Source organism: Nipponia nippon, unplaced genomic scaffold, assembly GCF_047370975.1.
Source record: "Nipponia nippon isolate SJK-2023a ecotype South Korea unplaced genomic scaffold, ASM4737097v1 scaffold_2, whole genome shotgun sequence".
NCBI classification, from domain to species: Eukaryota; Metazoa; Chordata; class Aves; order Pelecaniformes; family Threskiornithidae; genus Nipponia; species Nipponia nippon.
Genome location: NW_028262336.1, coordinates 55,729,214 through 55,755,526, shown reverse-complemented (window position 1 = coordinate 55,755,526; position 26,313 = coordinate 55,729,214). Strand labels below are relative to the sequence as shown.

General features: G+C 41.6%; 2 protein-coding genes and 1 long non-coding RNA gene across 10 annotated transcripts in view; 1 reads left to right on the top strand and 2 right to left on the bottom strand.

Annotated features, from left to right (window-relative positions):
- LOC104009832 (arylsulfatase D) overlaps positions 1–1,743 on the bottom strand; it is a 28,911-nt gene extending 27,168 nt beyond the window's left edge. For 2 of the 3 annotated variants that reach the window (XM_009461861.2, XM_087756471.1), the window contains exon 1: positions 813–1,719. Coding sequence is in view for 1 of the 3 variants with exons in the window: in XM_087756469.1 (XP_087612595.1) it covers positions 1,649–1,668 (20 nt within the window). In the remaining 2 variants the exon portion in view is untranslated. Of the gene's footprint in view, positions 1–812 lie in introns of all 3 variants that reach the window. The other variant, XM_087756469.1, reaches the window with a different exon arrangement.
- Positions 1–26,313, top strand: part of LOC148055792 (uncharacterized) — a 34,688-nt gene that overhangs the window by 3,925 nt on the left and 4,450 nt on the right. The window contains exon 2 of the long non-coding RNA XR_015704577.1: positions 20,765–20,848. This is a non-coding gene — a long non-coding RNA (uncharacterized LOC148055792). The remainder of the gene's footprint in view (positions 1–20,764; positions 20,849–26,313) is intronic.
- On the bottom strand, positions 1,868–18,380 carry LOC104009830 (arylsulfatase D). Of its 6 annotated transcripts, XM_087756456.1 has the most exons (12): positions 18,149–18,379; positions 17,710–17,847; positions 13,987–14,052; positions 11,367–11,516; positions 9,983–10,104; positions 8,914–9,036; positions 6,990–7,413; positions 5,953–6,089; positions 5,619–5,753; positions 3,605–3,767; positions 2,817–2,938; positions 1,868–2,359 (listed from the first exon to the last, which is right to left on the bottom strand). In XM_087756456.1, exons 1-12 carry the CDS (start codon positions 18,151–18,153, stop codon positions 1,992–1,994), a joined length of 1,953 nt encoding a protein of 650 aa, XP_087612582.1. In that variant the 5' UTR covers positions 18,154–18,379; the 3' UTR covers positions 1,868–1,991. The 6 variants fall into 6 exon arrangements, with proteins under 6 accessions (XP_087612582.1, XP_087612583.1, XP_087612584.1 ...); XM_087756457.1 differs by lacking the exon at positions 13,987–14,052 and having other exon boundaries at positions 18,149–18,380; XM_087756458.1 differs by lacking the exon at positions 17,710–17,847 and having other exon boundaries at positions 18,149–18,380.

Genomic DNA, 26,313 nt, shown 5'->3' with positions numbered 1-26,313 from the left:
TACATCTTTCTCACCATGTGATCACTACTGACGATGTGCCCATGCTGCTGCTGGCATGCCTCAAAAACCGAAACGAAACCCCAAATGCACCCAAAACCTCACTCCTTTAAATTTTTCCCTAATAACAAAACTCTATCTGGCAGTAGTGGAGGTGTTCTGCTAGCACAGACCTTGCATCCTGTTCCTCACCACTACATTAATGACCCAATACAGATGTAACAGCTATGATTATTTATTGTCTTCAACAGAACTAAGCTTTAAATCAAGACTTTCTTAAAAAAAAAAAAAAAAAAAAAAAAGAGAGACATTTGTAACAATGAAGCAGAAAGGAGATGATCTTTATCTCTGCATTTTGAGCCCTGCAGTATTTCCTTCTCTTCAGCTAACTGGTTTTTCACTGCGCCTGAGCACAGGAAGCTGCTGTTTACTCACTGCTGCATACAGGCAAATTCTCTGCCAGCAAAAACTCAATTTTTGAGTCATTGTGTGCTTTATATTGCCACTGTCTGGCTTTTTGCACGTCTGAGTACTAAAAGCAAACGCTGACATTTGTATAGTCCCTTCTACCTTTGACAAGTGTTCAGAGTGAACTTATAGTCGCAAAGAACATAAATATTGAAATGGCACAAACAGAAATTTGTAAAATTGTTTCTATGTCACACTTATGAAAAAAGACTAGGAGAGAAAGAGAAAATTGTTAATCCACTAAACTGGCTGAGCAAGCAAAACATTTGCAGGGGTATTCCTTGGGGGAGATGACGACAGGACGACAACAGAAATCAAACTAAAATCATCTGTTTCCATTTACTCACTTCAGCCCCCAAGTTCTTTAGAGTTCTAGCAGCATGCTTATAATAAACTCTGACTTCATCCACTCTGGCAAAAAACACAGTCGTTAATACAATTCAAAGCCCTGAAATCTCTGCAATTTCACTGCAAACTTCAGTGCAAAGTCCCATCTCCTTAGAAAGCCTGGCTAGGGTCACACCACTGCAGGATTTTTGTTTTCTTTGTCTGTTTGGGTTGGGTTTGTTTGTTTGGGTTTTTTTTGTTTGGTTGTTTTTGTTTTGGTTTTTTTTTTTTTTTAACTAGTATTGGCAACACCTCTTTTTACAAGTTGTAGTTTGTAAACCTATGTATACTGCTACCAGATATTTTTGAGCCTTAATTCTAATATGACTCTCAAATGAACCTTGTTTTTCTGGAACTGACACTGAAACAGTGCAAGCTATTAATCCAAAACATTTTTTATTGGCATCTTATATTCAATAAAATTGCTGTTTGCCAAATTATTATGCACCAGGACCTCTTTCTGAAGAGCAAAATGCTCCTCTCTCTTTTGTAACTTGCTGAGTTATACTGGACTTCAACATTTTGTACTTTGGACTGTTTGTCATATATATTATTGTTACCCAGCTAAAGCTGCAGATCTGTTCAAAAAGCTATTCACAACTTGAGGACAATCCCTCACTAAACCAGATTCACTCTGTCTCAGGTGTTACTCAACAGCTCAATGAAATTATTGCAGAGATAAGAGAGAAGTACAGGAAGCAACTGTTATGTTTGGATATAGTATGACCATGATTTGTGGACTACAGGGGTACAACTGTGAACATCTAGAGTTCTGTGTAAGTCTAGTATTTCTTACCGCTGCCTGCTCAGCACCATATGCTAGGTTCTTTGCAGAGTTCTCCAATTGTCTTCCTTGAGCAGGCATAAATTAGGCAGAGTTTAGGCATATACTGCTACAGCCATCTCTTACACGCAAACCTGTGAGACCAATCTCCATTCAAGCCCTTTACCACACCAGACAGGATTTCCTTAGACCTTTGGCTACTGGTGAAGAATGAAGGGGAAAAATCTCTGATCAACATTCCTTTTCTTTATTTTCATCCACTTTGCTTCCCAGAGAGAGAAAGGACACAGTTATTTTCCAAAAGCTTTGTCAGCAGAGGACTCATTGCCACAGGACATGTAAGTAGACATCCATCTCACAAACTTTGTGTGATGTCACCTTCCTTATCACACCGACAGAATGGGAACGTCTCACAGCACGGCTGCAGCCACGGCTTCCACATGACGTTGTACAAGGAGAGCTGTTCTGGGACTGGAGTCAGCGTCCTGCGATGCTCTTCTATGGCTCTTCCCATCTGCCTTATTACAGCGTCAAAGAGGGGCTCGGTGTCAGCTGACAGAGGTTTGGCTTCCGAAGGGTCTCGCGAGAGATCAAACAGCAACGGAGGGTCATGATGGGTCACACCTTCCCCAAAACATGGGCAAATTCCTTTTCCATAACAAGCCCCAGCCCCAGGTGGATGAAAGACAGGGGTCACATAATGAGCCTTCCAGATGGCTCCACCTGGCAGGAAAGAAATCTTATGGCACAACTACAAGGCAATAGAGGAAAATGGAAAGTGCCTTCAAGCAACAGGAGTACAACTATTTACTAAGGAGACCTCTTCTCACACACCCTGGCACCCCCATCACCACAAATCAAATTCTCTATGTGGAGTACTGACTCTGAAGACGGAAAACACTAGAAGAAGAAAACCACAGTAAATTTCCGGTGTAGTAGTAGACAGCCTGTATTCCCACCCCACTTCCTGTTAGGTTTGTTACTTGCAAATATTTCTTTGCCATAAGACACATCCAGCTAGCCAGAGTCACTGGTAAGTCATTCACAACAATTTGAAGAATCTCAGAGATCAGTACTGATAAACACCACAAATTTATTGCATGATGGAAGTAGCAAGATGGCTATCAAGAGGAGAAAACTCATGTTTTGCAGTTACCATGGAACAAACATTTATACTTACTGTCCTTTTGGTGCCACCGCACTGCATGCAAGTAGGACCCACAGTAGTGAAACAGGAACTCGTGCTCTGACTTTTGAGCTCTTCCTTGCAGTAAAGGCACCAAGTTTCGTCCATCAATCACCCTAATATAACAGGTAGAAGCGTAATCAGGTGGGGGCAAACCTGACAGTGAACTGCATACTTATCACTGCCTTTGCATTGGCTGCACTAGTGCTTGAGACAGCATATAGAATAATTTGGTTATAGATTTACAGCAGCCAACAGACTGCCAAGCCAATATATAAATCCCTAGATAATTTTTTTTTTAATAGCTGGGTCAACTCATTCCATTTAGCAATATGTAAACCATATTTAAAGCTTGGTCTAGTGGAAAAAAGTAATTTATTCAGGAAATCAATACCAATCTCATAATTGTTTACATTTCAGCAATTTTCAAAGGAGCTTAAAGAAATCTGTTGAGCAAGGATGGGTTTAATGACTTTAGGAGGTATTTGTAAGTGTCCCTAAGTCAAGTCAGTTAGTACCAAAACAACCTCAGCCACCAATTCTTTCCTGAATGAGGCTGAACCTGGGTTTGAAACTAGCACCTAGTCTTTGGCAGGAAGAACTCCTCTGGCCATGAGCACACCTGTGGGCATATCTGGGAGAGTTTGCTCACTAGTTTAAAATCTCAGACCAGGCTTGAGGCTAAGCAATATTTGTGGGATCCCCAAGGATGATAAGAAACACCGTAAATTGTTAGTAGTTAGCTCTCCTATCAATCTCTCCTGTTGAAAACATCTCCATACCTGTCCTGTGGCAATATTCCTCCAGCCAGATGAACAACTGTGGGATAAATATCCATAAGGCTTGTAGGTTCATCAATAACTGTGCCTGCAGGTAACACTCCTGGCCACCTAAATACTCCTGGCACACGGATCCCTCCTTCCCAGCCTCCCATGCCTTTTCCACCTGCAGTGAAATGAATCAATACATGGCAGTTCAGAGGCAAACAGAAACCTCTTCACTGGCTTGTTGCATTTGAATGCACAGAAAAAGATGCAGTAATACACTGCTTATCCAACAGATTCAACTCTTCATTTGTGTTGGACTACCCATACTTTAGAAGGCCTCAAAATGTGACATATAACTCATCCAAACTTAGAAAGATAGGGAGAGGCAATCTCTATTTTAACTTCTACCACAGGTTAGGGTAGGAATAACAAATCTACCTTTGAAAACCTATGTTCAGCAACAATAAAACAGCTTCATCCTTCTGTTATCCTCTATTTCATGGGTTGCCTGCATTCACCAGTGTTATTGAAGAGCTTCCCAGCAAGAGAAAAGAGGAGGAACTGGAAATTGAAGAACTCACAAAACTGAAGAAATACATGATATTCTCTTTAAACCCACACAAGACTTACTAATTAGTATCCTATTTTAATAAACAGCAAAAAAAATTTCTTCTCTTTAGAGCCATGGATTCCCTTCAAAATATGTGTCCTTAATACTTATATTTCCATATGCCTTGTGCCTCTCCCTTTTTTGAAATTGAGATTTGGACCTGACTCTCCCAATGCTTAATGCAACATCTCTTAACTCAGAAGAAAAAATCCAAACCTATGAAATTGTACCATATACACTTTACTTCAAATGACAGGAAAACATCTTTTCTCAACTTGCTACTAACAGAAACTAACCTAATGAAGCATCCTGATGCTGGGTGTATGAAGACAATATTTACTTAACTCCCAAAGAAGAAACCTGTTTTAATTCATATATTCAATATGGAAAAAAACATTGTCTTTGTTAGATCCTATCAGGCTTATGAATCAGTCTTATCCACAGAGAAGCACTTTCTCAAGCAAAAGCAGCGAGTGAGATGGAGGGTGAACAGGCTAACTGACAGCCCTTCCCTTTCATAAGGGCCAGCAACCTCCATTGCTCAGCAGCAGAGCATCCACCTCATGAGAGCCAAAATTCCATGTCTTGGACCTCTGCTGTGCCCTGTGGAGCAGCTCAAAAAGGTTCTGAAATGGAAGAAACCCTGTTTAGGAAAATAAAAACATCAAAAGTTTGGGCAAGAGGTGGATGATTTATTGGTGATAATAGAGCCTAAACCCTGACACACATTGTCACATGTTCATGACGGGTCACAGGATGAGGTGGTCTGATGACACAGGGCTGTTCGGGTAGGTGGGAGAAAATGCAGTGAATGCATATTCTTTTGGCTCGAAAAAAGCCACTGTACTGCTCAGCAGGTTGAAGAATGATTCACAGCAGAAAGGGACAAGCAGGAGGTAAAGAGTGAGCTCTTCTTAGACCATCAAGGCCATTTGGATTTTATGCCAATCACTGATTTTGGGTGGAATATAAAAGCATATGGGAAATAAATTATTGCTGCAAGTCATGACACAATGTGCGCTTACTCTATTCTGTATTGATTAGCTGGGCAGCAATGATTTCTGGAACATAATGAGGAAAAGAAACAAGCAAATCAGCAAACAGTCCTGTTCTGGAGAGAGGATAAAAAGTCAGACAGAGAGAGAGAGAGAGAATACAGTATAGGGAATTATCACTTTTTTTCCAGTGCCTTTTACTTGAGAACACCAAATAATTTACAGGTATCAAGCTAGACAATACCTTTGTCAAGGACATGTGTAATAATGCTTGCACTTTACTGAAAGAAAAGGTGACTAAGATTAAAGCATCTCTGTATGTCACCTATATTTCAAGCTAAAAATGCAACTCATTCCAGCCTTGATAGCTTCAGTCAGGCAAATTCATTATGTGTCCGATTTTAAGTTACAGTGTTTCTCCTACCTTTATAAATTCCATTCCAGCCACCTAACTGGGCAGATCCATTCTGAGCCTCCAAGTGTCCTCCATGATCAGAGGCAAAGTATGTGAATGTATGATTTTTCAAACCTTCTTTGTCAAGCAAATCCAGAATTTTGCCTTAAATTTAAAAGAGACAGCAAGGTTTCTATTAACCAATTAGAAAGATCAAGCCATATTTATAATGTTTCAATAATAATCTTTTGCAATGCCCTATAAGAAGTCTTTAATAGTTTAGATTTCTGTAGGTATTAGTTTTCCTGCTTTAAAATACACAGGTATATGTGTCTGAAGTAAATCCTTCATGAAGGATACTTACCGACCATCCAGTCCATTTCTTCTACATTGTCTCCATATAAACCATGACGGCTCTTCCCAAGAAATTTTGCTGTGGTAAAGAGGGGGGTGTGAACATGTAAAAAGGAAACAAAGAGGAGGAATGGTCCATGCCTGTTTCTTAAAAACAAACCAAAAATAAAAAAAAAATTTGTTGTATGTTTGGAATATTTTGAAAGGTTTCATATTCATCCATGCACAGACAGACACATTGGGTCTAGATCATACTCACATCTAGTGCATCCCCCTTGATCACTGTTGACCGTTTTCTTTTTACATGAAATGTGGGCAAGAAAGATCTTTTTTCAGCCAGATTATTTTCAAATTCCAATGTGTAAACAGGCATAGCATTTGCACAGTGCTTAAATGAATCAGATGCCTAGCTCTGATGCCTTTTTAATTAAATGCAGCTGGATACAGTCTCATATTTACTTTAAAATTCATGTGGCTTTTCTAAGATGGCCACTTAAAATTTTCAGTATACTTGTTTTCACAAACTTTAAGAAAAAAATAGTTACTTTCCCTGTTTCACAGAAAGACACTTGATGCACAGAAATATTATAGAAGGCTGTGCAGGCAGAACTTGAATCTAGAAAATGAATGATCTTACTTGGCTTCCTTCTCAATTAATAGAAATAGATTTAAAGTGTTTTGAGATTTTCACATGAAATACTTTTGTGCATCACACACATTTTATCTAGGTGTTTTGTAGGGTGTATGAAAAAGAGCACAAATGAGGCTTGTAGAGTAAAGTGTAAAAATCGGCTGATTAGTCTTGGAGCAAATATAGTAATTACAAATTACAGGGCACAGTGAGATGGTCATGTATCATTTGGTTAAAATATATCTCATTTACTGTAGCTTCCAATATGAGACAGTTGCAATTGAATTTTAAGTGCGTTGGATATGAGTTTCAAAGCAGTTATCATGATACAGCTGTAGTTACTGGAGAATAATACTCTGTTCCAAGTGCCCAGAACATCCTGGCCCCTTTAAAGAAAACTACAGACAATCATTTACCTTTTGATAAATAACACTGCCTCCTTCAGCATGAGGGAAGCAGTCCTCTCTAACTTCATCGGCTGCTCAGTGACATCGTGGTTCCTCATCAGGATACAGTTCCAATACTGCACAAAGCCATAACTGGAGTACCAAGAAATGAAGAAAAGGCCACCCGCCAAAGTAAAACAGGCAATTATTTTCCAGCGGATGGAAATCAAACCAATCAGTTTTCCAGCAGTAAGAGTGAGCACAGCAAGGGCAATTATCTGACTGTAAAGCCAAAGCTTAGCTTGCAGGGCTACATCCAGCTCTGGAGGTTTGTTTTCTTGACAGTTGTTTAGAAGCGTGAAAGGCATACCATAAAAGTAGTCAAACCCGTGATTTAGAGGATGATGACAATGATCATTGAAGGATTCACAGCTTACACCTTGATGCCACTTCCCTGAAGGTTTTAAAGCATGAAAGAAATTAGAACATTAAGGTAGACAACTCAAACAAGGTAACATCATCAGCATCTGTTTGGGAATTAGGCGAGTCACTCTTGTTTTTCAACAGAGTATCAATGCATTCTCTTTGTGCACAAAGGTGCTGGGTGAAACCAGTGCCTGATCAGGTGAACGTCATACCATAACGGGCAATCCCCACATGGACACGTGATAAACAGAGAAATTTGCAAGATGCTCAGCTACTCAGCTAAGGGTCACATAAGAATGGGATTTCATTACCTTTCAGCAAGGATCAAGGAATTAAGGTACTCTAAGTTGCTGGCTGCTTTAATACATTCCCTTCCTAACTTTCAGTTGTTTACTTGCAACTTCATTTTAACAAAATGTTACAAATTTTCTAGAAGATCCAGTAAACTTTTGGCCAATGTTAACAGGTATCTTGATCACCAGACTCCGGAAGATGATTTCTCAGGCATGTCCTGACTCCATATGAAAAGGAGAAAAGGCTGTAAACCAACCTTTGACTCTGCCCCTGCACAAAATAAAGCAAGTAGACAGAAGCTGTTGTCTGCTTAGAATATGTGCCGGATCAAAGGACCCTGAGGTTTGCTGGGTTATGTGACTGCCAAGTAATTACAGACTGAGCCAGGAAGACTACAGTTCATTACCTCGTGATTCAATGCAGCCACATCTATTTCTAGCACTTGGAGATGACAATGAAATTGGCACAGCTGGCCCCAAACCCCCTGGCTTTAAGGGACACAGTGCTTACCCTACCCACCCATTTCTGTGAAGGGATCCATTGCGGGAGTGCCTGTCACTTGACAGTAATAAAAGCAAATGGAAGGGAAAAGAGACTTTGCCAGTTCATTTTAGAGATATTTGGCAAAAGAATGATGAACCTTGAAGCTGCTGAGGTCTGACCAAAGTCACAGACAGGATGGTGCTCCTTTGCATTTTGGCTTCATCTGAGGGAACAACCACTATATCGTGCCTCTTTGGGATCTCACAACCTCATCTGTGAGACACTTGCACTTCATCTTCTCCTCTGTGGGTACAAACTTTGTTCCTTTCTTTCCCTGTCCTCTTTTGTTTCTCCGACTCTTGCCTCCTAAAGGCAGATGAAATACTTTGTATATACTTTGAAAGACATTGTTTTGTTTGGAAAAAAACCTCTACATTAACAAAACTCCCACAGTGGACCAACCTCTGAAAAATCTGAGGCCAAGTAAAATAAATGCTCACCCATTATAATCATGAGACAGTTCTTATTTCTTCCTGTTCCAGGAATGCCCTGTACAGGCATTAACGTTTTCTTAAAACTCTTTAGACTGCAGTATTTGTAGTTATCTTGCAAATAAGAGGGTATTTCCCCCTCAACCTTTTGGTTGATTTGTATCTGTGACTAACTGACCAGTTTGGGTGAATACAATCCCTAAATTCCCCTCATGTAACTCATTCATTCTTCAGGGTCATGCTAAAACATTTCCTCTTACCTATCAGTCCCGTGGTATAGCCTTGTTGCTGTAGCAGCCTGGCAAAAGTAGTTTCATTAGCAGGGAGCCCTCCTGACCCAGCGTTCCACTGCAGCGCTCGGTACCTGTTGCTGGACGCCATCCCTGACAGAAACAGCTCTGGTCATTCCTGCGGGCCTTTCGCTCTCTGCTGGCAGAGGCTGGGCTGCTCCTGCCAACCTCTGCATCAAGAGCTCAACCTGAAGCCAGCAGAGTTCCTCACAAGATGTAAAACCGAGCACATCTTGTAGGCAGTCGCATCAGCGCGTCTAAGTACTTCAGGTAGTCAAGAGTTATATTTCAAAACAAATACTGCTTGGCACCAGTTTTACCATCAAACTGAAATAAATCACTGGTGACAGTATATAGTAGGTTTTATTTTCTGCCTTTCTGAGGAACTGTGATAATTTAGCCTCTCTGCTCTTCATCTAAAATGGGAGACAACAGTTGCATTTCCCTACCTCAGAGCAATGTTGTATCATGTTAGGCGAGAGACAGTTCACCCAACACACCCTGATTTTGCACTTAGCTCTCAAAGTAGCCATCTAATTTTCCTATATAGCACCTAGTGAGAGCTGGATATCTATGAAGCCCTCCATAAGATACCTTAGGTGGGGAATAGATGCAATGCTCCATTTTTCACTGGAGTTTTGTGACTTTCTGCACTTTGCTGGCAAAGAACTCACCCATTTCTCTTGGGACCCCCATTTCAAGCCCTTACCTCTAACCATCACCATCAAGAGGAATTCCATCAGTTTGCCCTAGACTGTGTTGCAAGTAAGGAAATGACAGATATTACTGCTGCTGGCATTTCTCCATACCTATTTTCATCATAGAGAGCTCCCGCATCCTATAGTCAGGCTAAAGATCTGTCAGCTGGTGAGGCAGTGGCTCCCGTTCAGAAGTTACTTATAGAAAGTTTGAGCCTCTAGCAGTGTATCTTCTATCTCAGGTTGATGAAATAGCTGAATTCTCCTGTTCCAATACTTATTGGCTATTGTAGTACCTCAGCACCATACACACAAATTTGTAATTCAAAAATGGGCCCAACCTGATCTAATGGGGTATCTGCCAGTGAGAAAAGCTGCTCTGCTTGGAGTGCAAAGTGGAGCTGCAGCAATGTGCTGAGTAAGTTTCACTCCTTCTCTTGCCAGGCGGTCAATGTTCGGGGTCCTAAAAAACAGTTTCAAGTTCAATAGAAGCAAGGTAATCTGAAACTTATTTTAGTAAGTTGCCAAGAAGAACTAGAGCTTTTGAACAGTTCCTTAAAAAAATAAAAATTTCCTTTACATTCTCCAGGACTGATATAGTAACAAGTTTGATACAGCAGGTGAAGTGGGTTGTAGCCACTGGAGAATCCATTCTTGGGACACAGCCATAGAGTGCATTTGGCAACACTGAAAAGAAATCTAGGCATTGTTGGTACTGTTTAGTTTGAAAATAAAACTGAAGTGGAAAGGCCTGTCTAAGATAGGCTGATATTTTTCTATTCCAATACTTCCAACAGATCACTTTTGCCAGCACATATGGACCCTAAATGTCAGAGTTCATTGAGCCAGAGAATCTCTCAGGGTGACTGGAGCTCTTGGAACCAAGACTTTCTGTTCCACATTTTTAACATGTGCTATTTATTTCATAACACAGTGATATCTTTACATAGTTATTTGTATGGGAGCCTAGCTCTCCCAGCAGAATGGGCTACAACACCACGAAGAGCGAGAGCGCCCTGCCCCATCTTCACCACCAGCAGAGGAGGACAACGGAGTTCCACAAGTGCGTTGCCATTTCTCTGCACAACCCCACCAACATCATGTGGGGGAGATGCACCCAGAGCATACCAACAAAATGTCTGTGCTCCACTTGGAAGACATGAGTGGAGGCTTACAAGATGTGCTCCTAGTGCCCATTCAGTTCTGCTTTGCCTTTTTAGTTTTGAAGGAATGTAATCACTAGTTTTGAAGGCACATAATCACGTAATGAATATGTGGGTCAGTCCACATGAGTCTGGATGAGAGTGTTTTGGAGGAGACGGCAAGTAAGTGGATGAGGGATTCTAGAAAAGCACTGGGTGGATAGAGTAAGGCTTAACTATGCATGAAAAGGAATGAAGAAATTAATGCATGAGAAGGAGAGAGAAAAGTAACTCTAATAATAAAACAAGTGGCTGGAGAGTTAGCACATGCAGGAGGGGTGGGAGGAATTCCCAGAAAGAACTTAAAAAACAAAATGAAAATATGGTATCTTTTTTTTTTTCTTTCACTGCACACTGCTTACTTAGGCCCCAAACCTATGTGCATATATACAGGTACTTAAATACACAATCACTAGAGCCTTGAATTCAGAGATTAAGAACATTTCTTATTTTCTAATTCGGCCTAATTAACCAGGATAGGCGTTCTGTAGTGCTAAATATATTGTACGGAGAGATCTTTTACCTTATAGTATTGTTCCCATAACAACCTATATCTCCGATGCCAAGATCATCAGCCAGAAACAGAAGTATATTGGGTTTAGAGTCCATAGCTGCACTCAAGCCAAGCATGTTCCAGAATAAACATGAAATCAGTGCCGTTAGGAGGTACCTCCTGAAACACAACAAAATAACTTTTTACATACGTGACTTGTAAGGGTTGGAGAGGGATGGGAGCCCTTTGGCAACAGATCTGAAGCATGAAACACAAAACAGTGGGAAACTTAATTTCCCAGCCCCACTTTCAGTGGGAAGGAGGACAGAGTTTTACTAGTTCCATTTCTTCCATCTCTGCTACCTAGGTCACTCTAGTCAGAGAGGCTGCAGTAGCCTTTCTACATCCCAAGAAGCAGGGACATAAGTGAAGGCTGTCATCTTATTCATTTGGCCCAGGAATTTTCATCTTGAATCAGTTGCACAGATTTCAAAATATATCAAAAACTTCGAAGAGCTGAGAAAAATCAGTGTTTCTAAGTTTCACAAATTCTATGAAAATTCAGGTTATGTTCCAAAGTCACTCTGATGTTTTCTGAATATCTTGTCTCCAGTGAATAAAGCAGTTTTAATTATATTTGGAAGGGACGTGGAAAAACCTGAACAAACTCTCCCCTCCAACTCAAGAACACTTGAACTGGAAGCCATCTCCTCCACTACCATTCTAAGATGCCAACCAGGCCCCATACCAGCATTAGCTATATTTAAAATCTGCAGAAAACAGAATTTACATTTTTACACATACATACCATAGTTTTTATATAAATATGCCTAGAACATTTGAAGCTATGTGTTCCTCCAAGTAAGTATTGCTGATCAATAGTCTTAAAACCTAATCCTGGATTGATTTTTCACTTGGACAGAGTTATCACTGCAATATGTCCTAATTTTGCAGGACATGGGGCAGCCGCCACTCTCTAGCACAGACTGAGAAAGCACTGCAAATCATTCCAGGGTCTGCAGTTTTGGTGTGAAGATCTCATATACAAAAACATGTTTTTGAATGAACAAGTAACCATCACCTCTAACAGGCAAACACAGCACACAGGACTTTCTGTAAACATGACTGTGAACTCCCAGTTGTAAATAAGTAACCAGTGGCTATGGAGATTTAATCATCCAAGAGCAAAGTTCCAGCTGTTTTTTTTTTTGTTTTTTTTTTTTTTTGTACATTCTACTACTAAGTTACAACAGTGATTTACAGAGTTGTGGTGAAACCTTGCTTTAGAAGCACTGTGGTCAATTTCCATCTCTATACTTGGATTACTCATTTTAAGGAAAGGAGAATTTTCTGTTTGCCAATGTTGTATCTCCCAAGAGTTACAGGGCATTGTATTAGTACAATGAATCCTTTCAGAGCACTCATAAATTCAGTTAGAGCTGCAGGGGGAAGGTCTCCATAGGACCCTGGAAATAACCAACCCTCACCAGCCCATTTCAGTCACTTGGGCATTCTTCTTTCCAAGCTGGGGACAAGAGTAGTGCTCCCCACCTCTGTTACATTAAAAAAAGAAAAAAAAAAAAAAAAAGGCAAATGATGAAATCTGCTTTTACTCATGTCTGCAGCCCCATCCTAGCACTTTGTTTTCTTGTGGCGTTAAGTGCTGGATATTTCCTGATCCCTGTGGTAATCCTGCTTGTGGATTAAGATAGGGTCAAGGACAAATTTCATCTCAGGTAACCTACCATTTAGAGTTCCAAGTCTGTATCCTAAGTTGTTATGTAGCATTACTGTACATTATAAAATAACCATGCTTAGAGCTCAAAGTGATCGTCTTTCAGCAATACATGGAGGAAGAGTGCAAGAATTGTTCAGTTACTAAACACCAATAAATCCTGAAGCAAAGTAGAACTTAAGTTCAAAGAAAGTAGAACTTAAAACATGCATATAGATACATATGTGTTTTTATATATATATATATAAAACTTTTCTGAATTACCTAGAAAGCTATTCTGGAAATGATAATCTGGAAAATACAGGACACTATTTATGTAACTTTTATTTACAAGACTTAATATGGATTTACACCATAGTTGAGCTCCCATAGCTTTATTGACAATGATCTTCTGAGGACAGGTTAGAAACCATTGGCACAGGCAATCAAGTGTTGAAAAAAAACCTACTAAACTATAAAATTTGGTGCCTGTACTTGCCTTAGAATTATTTTCTAAGGTGATGCTGCTGTCCTTAGTGCATACCTAGAGAATTACAGCATTATGAGATTAGAACATCCTTCTGTTCAGGAAATCTGCTCCTCCTACAAGATTTCACAGGGAAGTTACACCCGTGTAAGAGCCTGGCACCTTAGACTACTTCTCTAAGGGCTTGTAGAAAGAGAAAGACAACTTTAGAACAGTGTGGGGCTCTAATTAAAAATTAGAATTAAAAAAAAAAAAAAGGGGCAGGTGGGGAGAGAACAATGATGACGTGATTTTTAATGGAGTTGAATTTCTTACATGGGGGTAAGAAAAGTGATTCATTTGAGCCCAGGAATGCTTGGGGAAAAAAGGCGGGTCAATTCAAACAATGCAATTTTAATTCTGCGAAGTAGAAACAAACACATGCAGGGAGGAGCCAGAAATCTGTTCACCTGAATAGAATGGCAGCAATGGCTGTACAAGGTAATGGTGCAGTCATCTCCTGGTAGGCAGCGATCCTGAAAATAAGTTAAGCTTATAGTAAGCAACAAATGGAGCACAGTCACCAGTGTGATGTTGGAGGAAAAAAGGAACCCAGTCAATCCTTATATCTCTTTACAAAAGAGGAACTAGTGAGATTATTTTACCTCAAAGACATGAGTACTGATGGGATCAAACTGTGTACTGACCAAAAGCAGACTATTTTCAAAGTGAAGTTTGAGAACTGGAGAGGGGGCAGAAAACCACATACAAAGGATTCAAGAGTGGGAAAAGACATTTTATTTTGAGAGAACAAGAGCTCAGTCAAGAACAAGACAGTAAAAGATTAATTAGTGCATAAATTCATGGGGAAGAGACACAGGTCTTAGAAAGCTCATCAATTTTGCTGAGACAGAGTCAGTGTTTGGAAGGTGAAGTCAGACAAATAAAGCATGCATTTTCTGCAAGCAAGGCAATTTATTATTCAATCTTATTTCCAAGTAGACTGCAATATAATCATTATTGCATACCTTAAGTGGAAGAAAGAAAAGTATTGTAAAGAAACACAAGTTATGGGACTCCCCGTAATGGGCAGTGAGCTGAAATTTAACAGTTCACAGTAAACATGATCAGAGCAACAATCTGATATAAACTCCATAGTATTTTCCCCAGCAGCCACTTCATGAAACATCTTTTTCTAAGCTACCTAGAGGAGTTCAATTAAAGCTAATTTTAAGACTCTTACCTAAAGAGTTCAAATAAACTGAAGAAAATGGCCCTTGACTTGAAAAAGCTGCTTCTCATCACACCATTACTTCTTTATTTCAAGATTGCTTTTAGTTCTCATATTAATAAGCCTCTCCACTATATAAATTCAGGTTCATATAAACCCAAAGTAATCCTAAAATACTAATTCTATAGATTGATTAGTCCTTGCACAGACAAAGGGGACTCCAAATATACGTGGTGATACTAAGTTATTCTCAACAGAAGTCTCCCCATACAAAGAATCACTGGAGGCAACTGTGGATTTCCCAAAGTCTAACAGAGCTGGTTATTTTCAAGCTGATAGCAAGTACAGTCTTGCAATTTACCACTGACGCTACTACTCAATTTCAACTGAAGGGTTCTCAAATGTCACTATTAACTAAAAACATTATTACTTCATTTACAACCAGACGTACAGAGCATCAGTTATTCAGCCTAGTACCTCCACATAAAAAGTCATAGGACTCTATAATAATTCAGTCTAAACATTTCTGCAAAATGAGGCCAAATTGTGCAGCACCATGAACAGCAGGAAGCGGCCAGCACAACTTTGTGCGGACATGTTCCCCTTAGTTAAACCATTTTAATTGTCTGTAAACCTTATCCAAAATTTACTGTCTTCTGCAGCTGATACTACACGACTGCCCTGCCACTTCTTTCTCCAGATTTGTCAGCCATTAACAAAGGCTTAACTGACTTACAATACAATTAATTCAACCTGCTAGGAATGCCACAAAGCCTGCAACTGCCTCAACAGCCACTTGAAGAGATTTAGCAAAAGAAGCTTTTGCTTGGTTAAGTGGCTGAATTAGGTGGACTTGACTCAACTCAAATAGATTTGTAACAACTCCAATTAGTGTTATATAGCTTTTTCTAGCCAACTGCCTTGTGCAGACCCCGGGTTTTTTGTCAGCTCTGTTTTACAGAAAGCAAGCCGCAAGCCTGAAACTGCTAGAAAATTAGCCCCCTCTTCCCCGACTGCAGCTTAGCTCCAGGCAGTTCCCCATTCCTCCAGATATTTCACTTGTTGAATATATTCCAAGGTTGGAGTCTATCCTTCTTGAAGCCCTACAGAGAAGAAAAAAGACAAACCTTCGCTTCAAAAATATCTGCCCATGGCCAAAATATGTATTGAAGCCAGGCATATCTCATGTTTCACCCTCATCCTAGAAGACTGGCAACACCACCACTCACTCTGGGAATCCACCAGAATTGAAAGGAACTCCTCATTCTTAAAAATGTTGAGAGATACAGCTCCAACAGAAAAAACTGGAATAAGCTCTTGTCAGCTAAGCTATAAGTCAGTAATTGGACACAGCAAAAGAATTTACTTTTTTGTTCTCTTTATCTGACTTCAGATACTGAAAGAAATTATTGGCACACTGATGCAAAACCAAAACAAAACCCCAAACCCTTTACCACTTATTTAAATGTAACAAAAGTGAATTATAAGTATTAGGACAAACACCTTCAAGTAACATGTGGAGGTACGTTGCTGTTTAGCTGTTAGCCAAAAATAAACACTTGCTTTCTGCCTTCTATAAAAATATACTACACAACAGTATATTAGAATGTAATTAAAAACGCTAACTTCAGCTCGCACTATAGCTCTGGAAGAAACACATGCAACATACCATACGCAACACGCCATTCCACCTTGTTATCCCTTTCCTCCCTCTCTCCCATAGCTTCTAGGCATCCAGATATTCAGTAAGGGAGCAGCAACAAGCAAGGAATGAGCGAAACAAGGAAGAAAAAGCTCCCAGCTGGTGTGAACGTAGTCACTTGCTCAGAGCTTACAGCTGGTGAGCCAGAAACAGGTGCTGTTCATCAACCATAAAACAAGGGATGATCTTGCAAGAAAGGCAGAAGCCAAAAAGCAGGAGATGCTCAGTGGTCTTTCTTCCTGTTCATTCTGCACTCTCAGGGAATCACCTGCAACAGTGCTCACTGTGGGGGGTGTAGTTCTTACTGACCTGGATAATATCAATAGTTGTTATCTGTTACCGTGATTAATAGCACTGTATTACCACTTAGCATTGTGCATTGTCAGTAACCAAAACTTATAGCAAGAAGCCTAAATTGCAACATAAAAAGTAACCTAAAACCTCTCCGGGACGAGAGGAAATGGCCTCAAGTTGCACCAGGGGAGGTTTAGATTGGATATTAGGAAAAATTTCTTTACGGAGAGAGTGGTTAGGCATTGGAACAGACTGCCCAGGGAAGTGGTGCAATCACAGTCCCTGGAAGTGTTCAGAAAACGTGTGGATGTGGTGCTTAGGGACATGGTTTAGAGGTGGACCTGGCAGTTAGGTTAACGGTTGGACTCGACGATCTCTCAGGTCTTTTCCAACCTGAATGATTCCATGATTCTAATTTTTTTAGTTTATTATGGCTACCCTGTTCTGGCCTTGCTGCGGCACAGCAGCACCTGCCTTCAGAGCAACAGGGGAAAGGGATGGCCTGGCCCTAGGCTTTGAATTAGCTCATGCATTTTCACATTGTGATTAGCACTCCCTGGTCTAAATGATCTAATTGTGCCTTCTGGCTTCAAACTACTCAGCTACGAGCATGCTGCTTTCCTTACAGCAGCGACAAGAGCAACGCACAAGGGCGGAACATTGGCGACAGAAACAGGGCAGACAAAGGAGACAGAAAGAGTGGCAACCAGGAGCACGGCTGCTAGAGAAACAGTGAAGATCACACGGAAGCAATCTGGAGGCAAATTATGCTTTCTGTATGCAATCTTAAAGCCACAGCAACTCTAGCAATAATACAACTAAAAGCAGAACACCTGCCATTCACCACCTAACCCTCCAAAAACTGGAGTGTGGTTTGAAACACCAATGAGGGAAGGAAAACAGAGATTGTTAATTATTGTAACGCCCCCCCCCCCCCCCCCACCGGCACGCTGTAACCCCGCTCACAGGTTGTGTTTGCTGGCTGTGATCGGGCGGATCGGCTCCGCTGGAAGGCGGAGGCCGGGCGGCGCTCGCAGCCGGAGGTCAGCGGGGGAAGGTGCGAGCAAGAGCAGAGGCAGGACGCCGTCCGAGGAAAGCACAGCTCTGCGGGGCAAAGTTCACTGTTCAGCACAGCTTCCCAAAAACGCCTCGCGGGACACGGGCTCGGTGCCGCCGGGAATGCCCCCGCCCCGGCCCCGCCGGGAGCGCGGCCCCGCGGCCCTCGTAGTCGGGGCTCGGCGGCGAGCAGCGCCAAACTCACCCCCTGCTCGAAAGACGTGTCAGCTTTGTGTAAGGGAGGGAGGAAAAAGTCCTCCCCGAGGGAAAAACGGAGGCGAGGGGTTTTAAAAATTTATTATTACTGTTATTGGGGGTTTTTAATAAAAAAAGCCGATCATTTACTTACTCCATGCTTGCTCACTCACTGCCGGAGCTCTGTTCTCACTTTCGTCTTTGTCTCAGGCTTTCTGATCTCTGCTTCTAAAGAGGTGTTTTCAAAAGCACATCTTGTATGTTCGTTATCAGAGTAATTGATGGGTGTCAGTCGCCTTTAAAAATCTGGTCAAAGGCATTTCATCCCGCCTGCCGCAGGGGAGGGCTTCCCTGCCTGCTGAGGGTGGCAAGAGCTGAATAAGGAAGAACCGTTTGGAAGCAGAAGCTGGAAACACAGCTCCTGTAACAGCCAAGGCCAATAGGAAGAGCTTTAGCGGTAACTGAGTGGAAGATCACAAATCACGGGCAGTGAGACTGTAGGCAACATCATGCCATATGGAGAACCACCCTATGGATGGAAGCAGGATGGCCATGACTAATGCAGAAGGCGAGCCAATTAGTCCCCTTGAGATCAAAGAAAATCAACCATCATAGTGTCACGTTAGTGTATGTGTACCAACTCTAGCAGCCTGTCTAATTTCCCATCATGTTATTACAGTTCCTCTGCCTGTGAGCACTCTTCTGTGCCAGCCTCAGTACTGACATGGTTGCACAGTCTGGCCTGCCATGCTACTTTGCAGGCCCATGGGGGCACCGGACCCCTCTCTTTACTGGCTACATGTGCTTATGGTGGTTTAAAAACAGGGTGCAAATGTGTCATGCTGTAATCCACTGAATAAGGGCTTTATTCAAAAAGACAGAAAAAAAGAATAGAGGTTCTTGGTGTAGATATATTATTGCTCAGAGGCCAAAATAAATATTAATACAAAATACCATAGCAAGGTGGAGAAAACAATCAGAATGTATTTACTAGACCTTGATAAATACAACGCATGGATACAATGAGATTCATAGCATCATCAGTGGGTGCAGTGCATGAGTCTCAAGGAGAACATTAGGGACTTAATTATTTATCTGGATATAGCAGCAGCAATTGCACCATTATCCTCAAGAACCAGAACTTTTGCCCAAAGAAGTAATTGGTAGAACTAGTTGAAGCTGGGAGAAGCTCATGGAGTGGGGCAAAGAAATGAGAGTGCAAGGAAGAAGCCTTCAGATCAAATTAGGACAGGGACACTTATGGAAGGAGGCTTACATGCATCAAGGAACAGATATTAAAGTAAATCTTCAGAAATACTAAAGACATTTTTTGAGGGACTTGGAAAGAACTAGGTGGAAATGGTACACCTCAGGAAGCAGCAGAAATTTTCTGGGTTACAAACCAAGACTGAAGGAAAGAATCCACCTGTCTGCAAAGACATGGTGAAGAAAGTAGGGGTCTGGTTTTGGCCCTTTTACTCCAGTGAAGATCTGATCACACCACTCCCAACTCTCACACCTGTGGAAATCTCACTTTCAAGCCAGAAAGGCTCTTCCACCTTGTCTCTCTGACCACCTGCCATAATCAGAAGCAGAGTAAGGTAATGAGATGTTTTTAAAACGCTCCTTGTCAACAGCATCTTCAGTTTGGCCTCCAGAGAAAGACTGAAATATGGTGAAATAAAGCAACTTCAGTATCTCCTGATTATGTTTTTTTTTCTGATTTCTCAAATTCTTTCATATAGATTGAATATGATTTTTTAAAATACTTGCTATTTCGACATGTTAATTTTGTGTGAATATTTTACTATCTCTTTGTTGATATAACCAGTTTTAGTTAGCTTACATTATACATATCTGTTCTTTTTTTCCCCCACAGAACTGAAAAGTGCATTTTTTAACTTTAGGTACATTTTTCTATTTGTTGTTTTTCTCCAGTGTTATTCATCATGTCTTTATAGGTTGTTTTGGCATTTTTGTGACTTTAATATCTTTCGCTTGGGATTTACAATAAGGCTGTTTATTGTTAGTCCTTCAAGTCAATCTTTTTGGCAAGCTGAGTGACACAATCACTCTGAGTGACATATGGATCCCCAAGATACAGAAATAACCAAAGACCAGCTTTAAATTCAGCCCCCCCCCCCCCCCCGCCCCAGTCATCCAAACTTAATGGATGGGCCAGTTGCACAGAGCCTAAACATCAGCGTTTGCAAGAGCTGTATTTTCAACCACAGAAAGAACCTGCAAGTGCCAAGAAAGAGCACTTTGTGAAGGGAGCCTCTTGTTAGCAGTGTCTTTGCTGCCATGTATAGAGACCCAATTTCAGACCAAGACCCTGTCGCACAGTGCAGAGACAGAGAAGGAGCTGTGCCCCTAAGTGTTAAAAATTAAAATTCATAAACATTTATTTATATTTGAAAATGTTCATCAACAGTCAGTGCTCTTCTGGATATCGAAAACTCGCAGTTAGTAATAAGGTTAAAATGGCATTTCTCTATCAGTTGTATCAATATTTGAAGAGTCCCACCTAGCACTATCTAAAATCAGAGCCTACTGAGTATACTTGTGTTGGTACACTTGCATATTGTAACAACTAAACAGTCATTGCACTTAAAGAAGACACTTATTTAAGATCTTAGGTACTTTAAACCAAATTTATTTGTTATAGTCAAAATATGGTAATTATATTATTAATTGTACAGTTGTTAGAATAAAAAATCAGTCTCTGCTCCTCAGCAGATCTGTGTTGGTTTTTCCACTATGATTACAGATGCTGTGATAGCATTTCTTGCCGTGTGACTGGAAGACAAGGAGAAAAGTTTAAAACTTGGGAGACGTGTGATTTCCACAGCAGGTAAGATTCCCCGGATTTTGATCCCTTGCAGAAATCAGTGTGGCACCTGCCCTAAGCAGTACTGCCAGAAGTGGGAAAACTGGAAGTTGTGATGACTCCTTCCTGCTGGGAAGTGCCGGGCAGAGAATAGAAAAAGCCTCCCTGTAGTTCTTATGTGGGTCAGAAACTCAAGTAAAGTACAATCAGATGCAACTAATTTGGTGGGCCCATGACTGAAGTGAGCATGAAATACTTGCTATAGGATATGCTGTTCTGGGAGGCCGGTCTGCTCCTGTCTTTGGCTGCAATCCTTTAAAAAGTTTTGGTCTCCTGAGCAAAAATAAATATTTATTTAAGTGTAATTTGGACATTTTTTTTCCAAAATGTGAGTTTGCAAAACTTTTCAGTGCCTGAAAAGAGCTAATGATCATGGAAAATTCAGGGCAACATTAGCTTTTGGAATGAAGACATAATATTTAACAGAACATGCTATTTAACAGAAACCGTCAGTCTTGCTTGAGATAGTGCTGAAACATAGACATCACAGATACCAACTTGTATATTCAGGGACAAAACTGTTAATCCGTGGGGCCAACCAGATTCTCAAAATGTTGCATCATGGTCTCCCCAGAAGGACACTTAGCTTGAAATACTGAAAACTATGTGATCTTCTCGGTGATGACATGCTGAAGTCAAACTGAAGCAGTTGACCAATGTGTGTTCAGAAGAGTTCAAAACCAGCTTAAAAATATTCCTATTATTCTAAAGCAAAAAAGAAGATTCAATACAACTTAAAAAAAATGCAGTAATTCTTTTCTTCTTCTTTAAGCTTCAAAGATCTCCTTTTCAGTAAAACAGACAAATATTTTATGACTGATTTTTAAATGAAGAGAGATCATTAGACTTTCAACATCTTAATTTGCTCAAATGCTGGTTGCTATTGTGTTTGAAAACATTTTCAGTATCCAAATTTAGATTTTAGGGGTTTTGTAAGATGCTCTTGAAATCCAGTCTTGAACACTATCATCTACATCATCTTAGGCTATGACGAGTATAAATGCGTCTAGATGAAAACTGTATTGTGACTAAGCAGGAAAAGTCAGTCTTAGCAAATAATTTGCATTGAAATAATAGTGCATCAATCAGGTGGAAAAAAAGAAATGTGGACAAACTCATTAGTATTTGACAGAATGTTTCCAGTTCTCGTCTTGTACTAATGTCGTACAACTTCTGAAGAACCTTCCACTAGTATTTCTTTTCCTGAAGGGCTAAATCTACAAATGGTGTAATGGGATATAGTTACACAGATTTAATTCTGTATACCTAACCTGAAGGTATCTTTTAAAAACTGAACTTATGCATGTGTGTTTATACAAGAATACTAGATGAGATGAGTCTTTCATTGAACAGCAGTGAGATATTACTAAATAAGGTATTTTAAGAAGCACGCAAAAGATCTGGTGGCAGAAAACACTGGCCAGCTGCCTGGCTCTCACTGGCATCTTCAGCTGATGTCAGCGGGAGCTCTCAGCATGGCAGCTTCACTCCTCCAAGAACATACACATTGAAACCATTGAGGTACCAGGCACTAGGCAGCTTCTGATAGAGGCGCATATAGTTATCTGGTTTTTGGAGCTTCCTGAGGAGTTCAGTTTGACAGGATAGCTTTTCTTGAAAGAAGGAATTTCAGAAAATTATATAGTACTCAAACCAATGGCTATTTTATGGGACGAATAAAATTTGATACACAGCTAACAATAATGGGTCTGCAAGCCAGCCATCCTGCCTGTAATTCTGCCTGAAAGGAACAAGCGTGAGTCTGTGTGGATTAGTTCAGTTACCTGTAGGGCTAAGTGATTTCATGTTTCTGAATGGGAGTAATCTGTTACAGGAAATAATATTCACATTTATTCACATTTCAGTCTTTTTGTTTGTTTGTGTTTTTGAAGACTGCACATCAGCAGAGGCTACGGCCGTCTTCAACATGTAGGCTATCTGGCCTTCTCTTGCTGTGACTGACTGTGCCAGCAAGACAGCAATTAATCCTCTCTCCCTTCATGAATCACCATTGGGTGTCCTGCAGAGAGAGCAGGAACCCATCACAAGGGACATGAGGAGTTTCTTAGAGATGGAACAAGAGCAAGAGCTTCAGTGAGTTATTGATGATTCCTTGAGAACTAGTCAGATACAGGGCCTGGCTCCAGTTTCATGAAGACTTTCAGAGGGAAATAAATGAGGAAAGGAGAGGCAATGCAGACCAGACTGGGGACACATGGTCTCTCAGTTAGTTCTCAGATATGGAAGTGGAATGCACATTTTTTGCAATGAGGAAAAAATTTCCATCTCAATAGATGAGAGGCTCCCAGAGCAGTGTGTCTGTCAGTGCAGGGATGTGCAGCACCCTGCAGAGCTTTCAGTGAACTATTTTTATTTGGCTGAAGAAAGTTTCTCATGAGCTGTTTATTCAAACTATCATAAATAGACTAAAGCTGGGAGTTATATAGTCTAAAGGGCCACTGCAACACTTACAAAACACGACAAAATCTCAGAGGCATTCTCTATCCTTGGAGGCTACTTAGTCAACCTTTTACCAGCCCCAATGCAAGTGTTTCACCTGGAGCATGATTAATGTTTTTTTTCCTTCTCCTTTTCATGTGACTGTTTCATTCTGGCACCAATTTTGTTGATGCACTTTGCAAAGTTTCAAAGGGTCTTTGCTCCAAGGACCTGTAATCCAGGGTTGTTAACAGCAAATCTAGTGTTACTGAGAATGAAGGTAACCTTGAGCAGCGTAGAGCTTGGGAGCAGTAGTATTCACTGGTGGTGTTTCTATCTAATGAAAATGTGCTAGTCTATACAAGACATATGATGCCCCATCTTCCCCCGTTATGTCATGATGGATGGTTTGACTCAGGGAAGCAGTGTTGTGTATATGAGGACCCAGCCTATAAATTCCCGAGGCTAGCAGAAACCATATGATCTATTTTACATATATGAAGAGTCTGTTGAGCTTACTTTACTGGGGACTGAACAGAGCATTTATCTTTTTATCACTCTCTTGCCCCCCTCTCCCCCCACCCCCCCCCCCCGCATTATTTATTTATTACCTGGATTACTTTCTACTACCTGGTTAGCTCACAGCCAAGGGCTCAAACGCCCCACCTGAGGTTAAGCATCATTGGTCTTTCTAAGACACCAAGAAATTCTTATTCTATTTCTGATAAGGTAGTAATAAAGCAGTTCATAGTACTTGGCCAAGAAAATGAGTTGGTAACTGGTGAGGCACTGGAAAAGGTTGCCCAGAGAAGCTGTGGATGCCCTTTCCCGGGAAATGTTCAAGGCCAGGTTGGATGGGGCTTTGAGTAACCTGACCTAGTGGAAGGTGTCCCTGCTCATGGCAGCGGGGTTGGAACCAGATGATCTTTAAGGTCCCTTCCTGAAATGCCACCGAGGCAGGGAAACATGGAGGAGGCCTTTAGTTTGTCCTTCCTGGCTTCTCTGCTGAGGCAGGAGATCTGTCCGCATGGAGAAGAGAAAACTCAGTGTTCCTCTGCACTAGATTTTACCTGGGGTGGGGTTGAGAACCTGACGTGGCACTCTGGTACAACCCAGCTGTTCCCCTGGTGTTCTCCATTTAATAGAGAGAGTGCACAAAACATCAGTTCATGCTGCTGGTGATACAAAAAGACTATGAAAGGGAAGCAGAAAACCACCTATAAGCCATATTGCTTTCATGTTTTATAGATCTTATATTCACCCAACGTTTTAAAGTATTTACAAAATATGTGACATATTTGTCTTAGTTACTTAATATAACAATTTATAAGACACATAAAATGACTTTTTTTATCATACTACTATGGTAATATTACTAAAAGGGACAGAGAGCTTTGGCTGGAACTCAGGAAAAAAAGGAGACCCTACCACCTTTGGAAGAAGGGGCAGGTGACTCAGGAGGACTATAAGGATGTTGTGAGGTTACGCAGGGAGAAGATTAGAAAGGCAAAGGCCCAGCTAGAACTTAAACTGGCCACCGCCGTTAAAGATAACAAAAAATGTTTCTACAAATATATCAGCGACAAAAGGAGGGCCGAGGAGAATCTCCCTCCTTTGTTGGATGTGGAGGGAAATATTGCCACGAAGGATGAGGAGAAGGCTGAGGTATTTAATGCCTTCTTTGCCTCAGTCTTTAATAGTCAGGCTGGTCATCCTTGGGATTTTCAGGCCCCTGAGCTGGGAGATGGAGATAGGATGCAAAATGAAGCCCCAGTTGTCGAAGAGGTGGCAGTCACCAACCTGCTCCTCCACCTGAATGCGCACAAGTCCATGGGGCCAGATGGAATCCACCCGAGGATACTGAGGGAGCTGGCAGAGGAGCTTGCCAAGCCACTTTCCATCATTTATCAGCAGTCCTGGTCAACCGGGGAGGTCCCAGACGACTGGAAGTTAGCAAATGTGATGCCTCTCTACAAGAAGGGTCAGAAGGAGGATCCAGGGAACTACAGGCCTGTCAGCCTGACGTCGGTGCCGGGGAAGGTCATGGAGCAGGTCATCTTGAGTGCCATTACACGGCATGTGTGGGACAATCGGGGGATCAGGCTCAGCCAGCATGGGTTTATGAAAGGGAGGCCCTGCTTCACTAACCTGGTCTCCTTCTATGACAAGGTGACCCGCTTAGTGGATGAGGGGAAGGCTGTGGATGTTGTCTACTTGGACTTTAGGAAGGCCTTTGACACTGTCTCCCACAGCATTCTCCTGGAGAAGCTGGCTGCTCATGGCTTGGATAAGTGCACTCTGTGCTGGGTAAAAAACTGGCTAGACTGCTGAGCCCAGAGAGTGGTGGTGAATGGAGTCAAATCCAGTTGGTGGCCGGTCACGAGTGGTGTTCCCCAGGGCTCAGTGCTGGGGCTGGTTCTGTTCAATATCTTTATCGATGATCCGGATGAGGGGATTGAGTGCACGCTCAGTAAGTTTGCAGATGACACCAAGTTGGGTGGAAGTGTCGATCTGCTGGAGGGTAGGAAGGCCCTGCCAAGGGACCTGGACAGGCTGGATGGTTGGGCCAGGGCCAACTGCATGAGATTCAACAAGGCTCAGTGCTGGGTCCTGCACTTGGGTCACAACAACCCCATGCAACGCTACAGGCTGGGGGAGGAGTGGCTGGAGAGCTGCCTGGCAGAAAAGGACCTGGGGGTGTTGGTTGACAGCCGCTTGAACATGAGCCAGCAGTGTGCTCAGGTGGCCAAGAGGGCCAATGGCATCCTGGCCTGTATCAGGAATAGTGTGGCCAGCAGGACCAGGGAGGTGATAGTGCCCCTGTACTCGGCACTGGTGAGGCCGCACCTCGAGTACTGTGTTCAGTTTTGGGCCCCTCACTACAAGAAGGACATTGAGGTGCTGGAGCGTGTCCAAAGAAGGGGAACGAAGCTGGTGAAGGGTCTGGAGCACAAGTCTTATGAGGAGCGGCTGAGGGAGCTGGGGTTGTT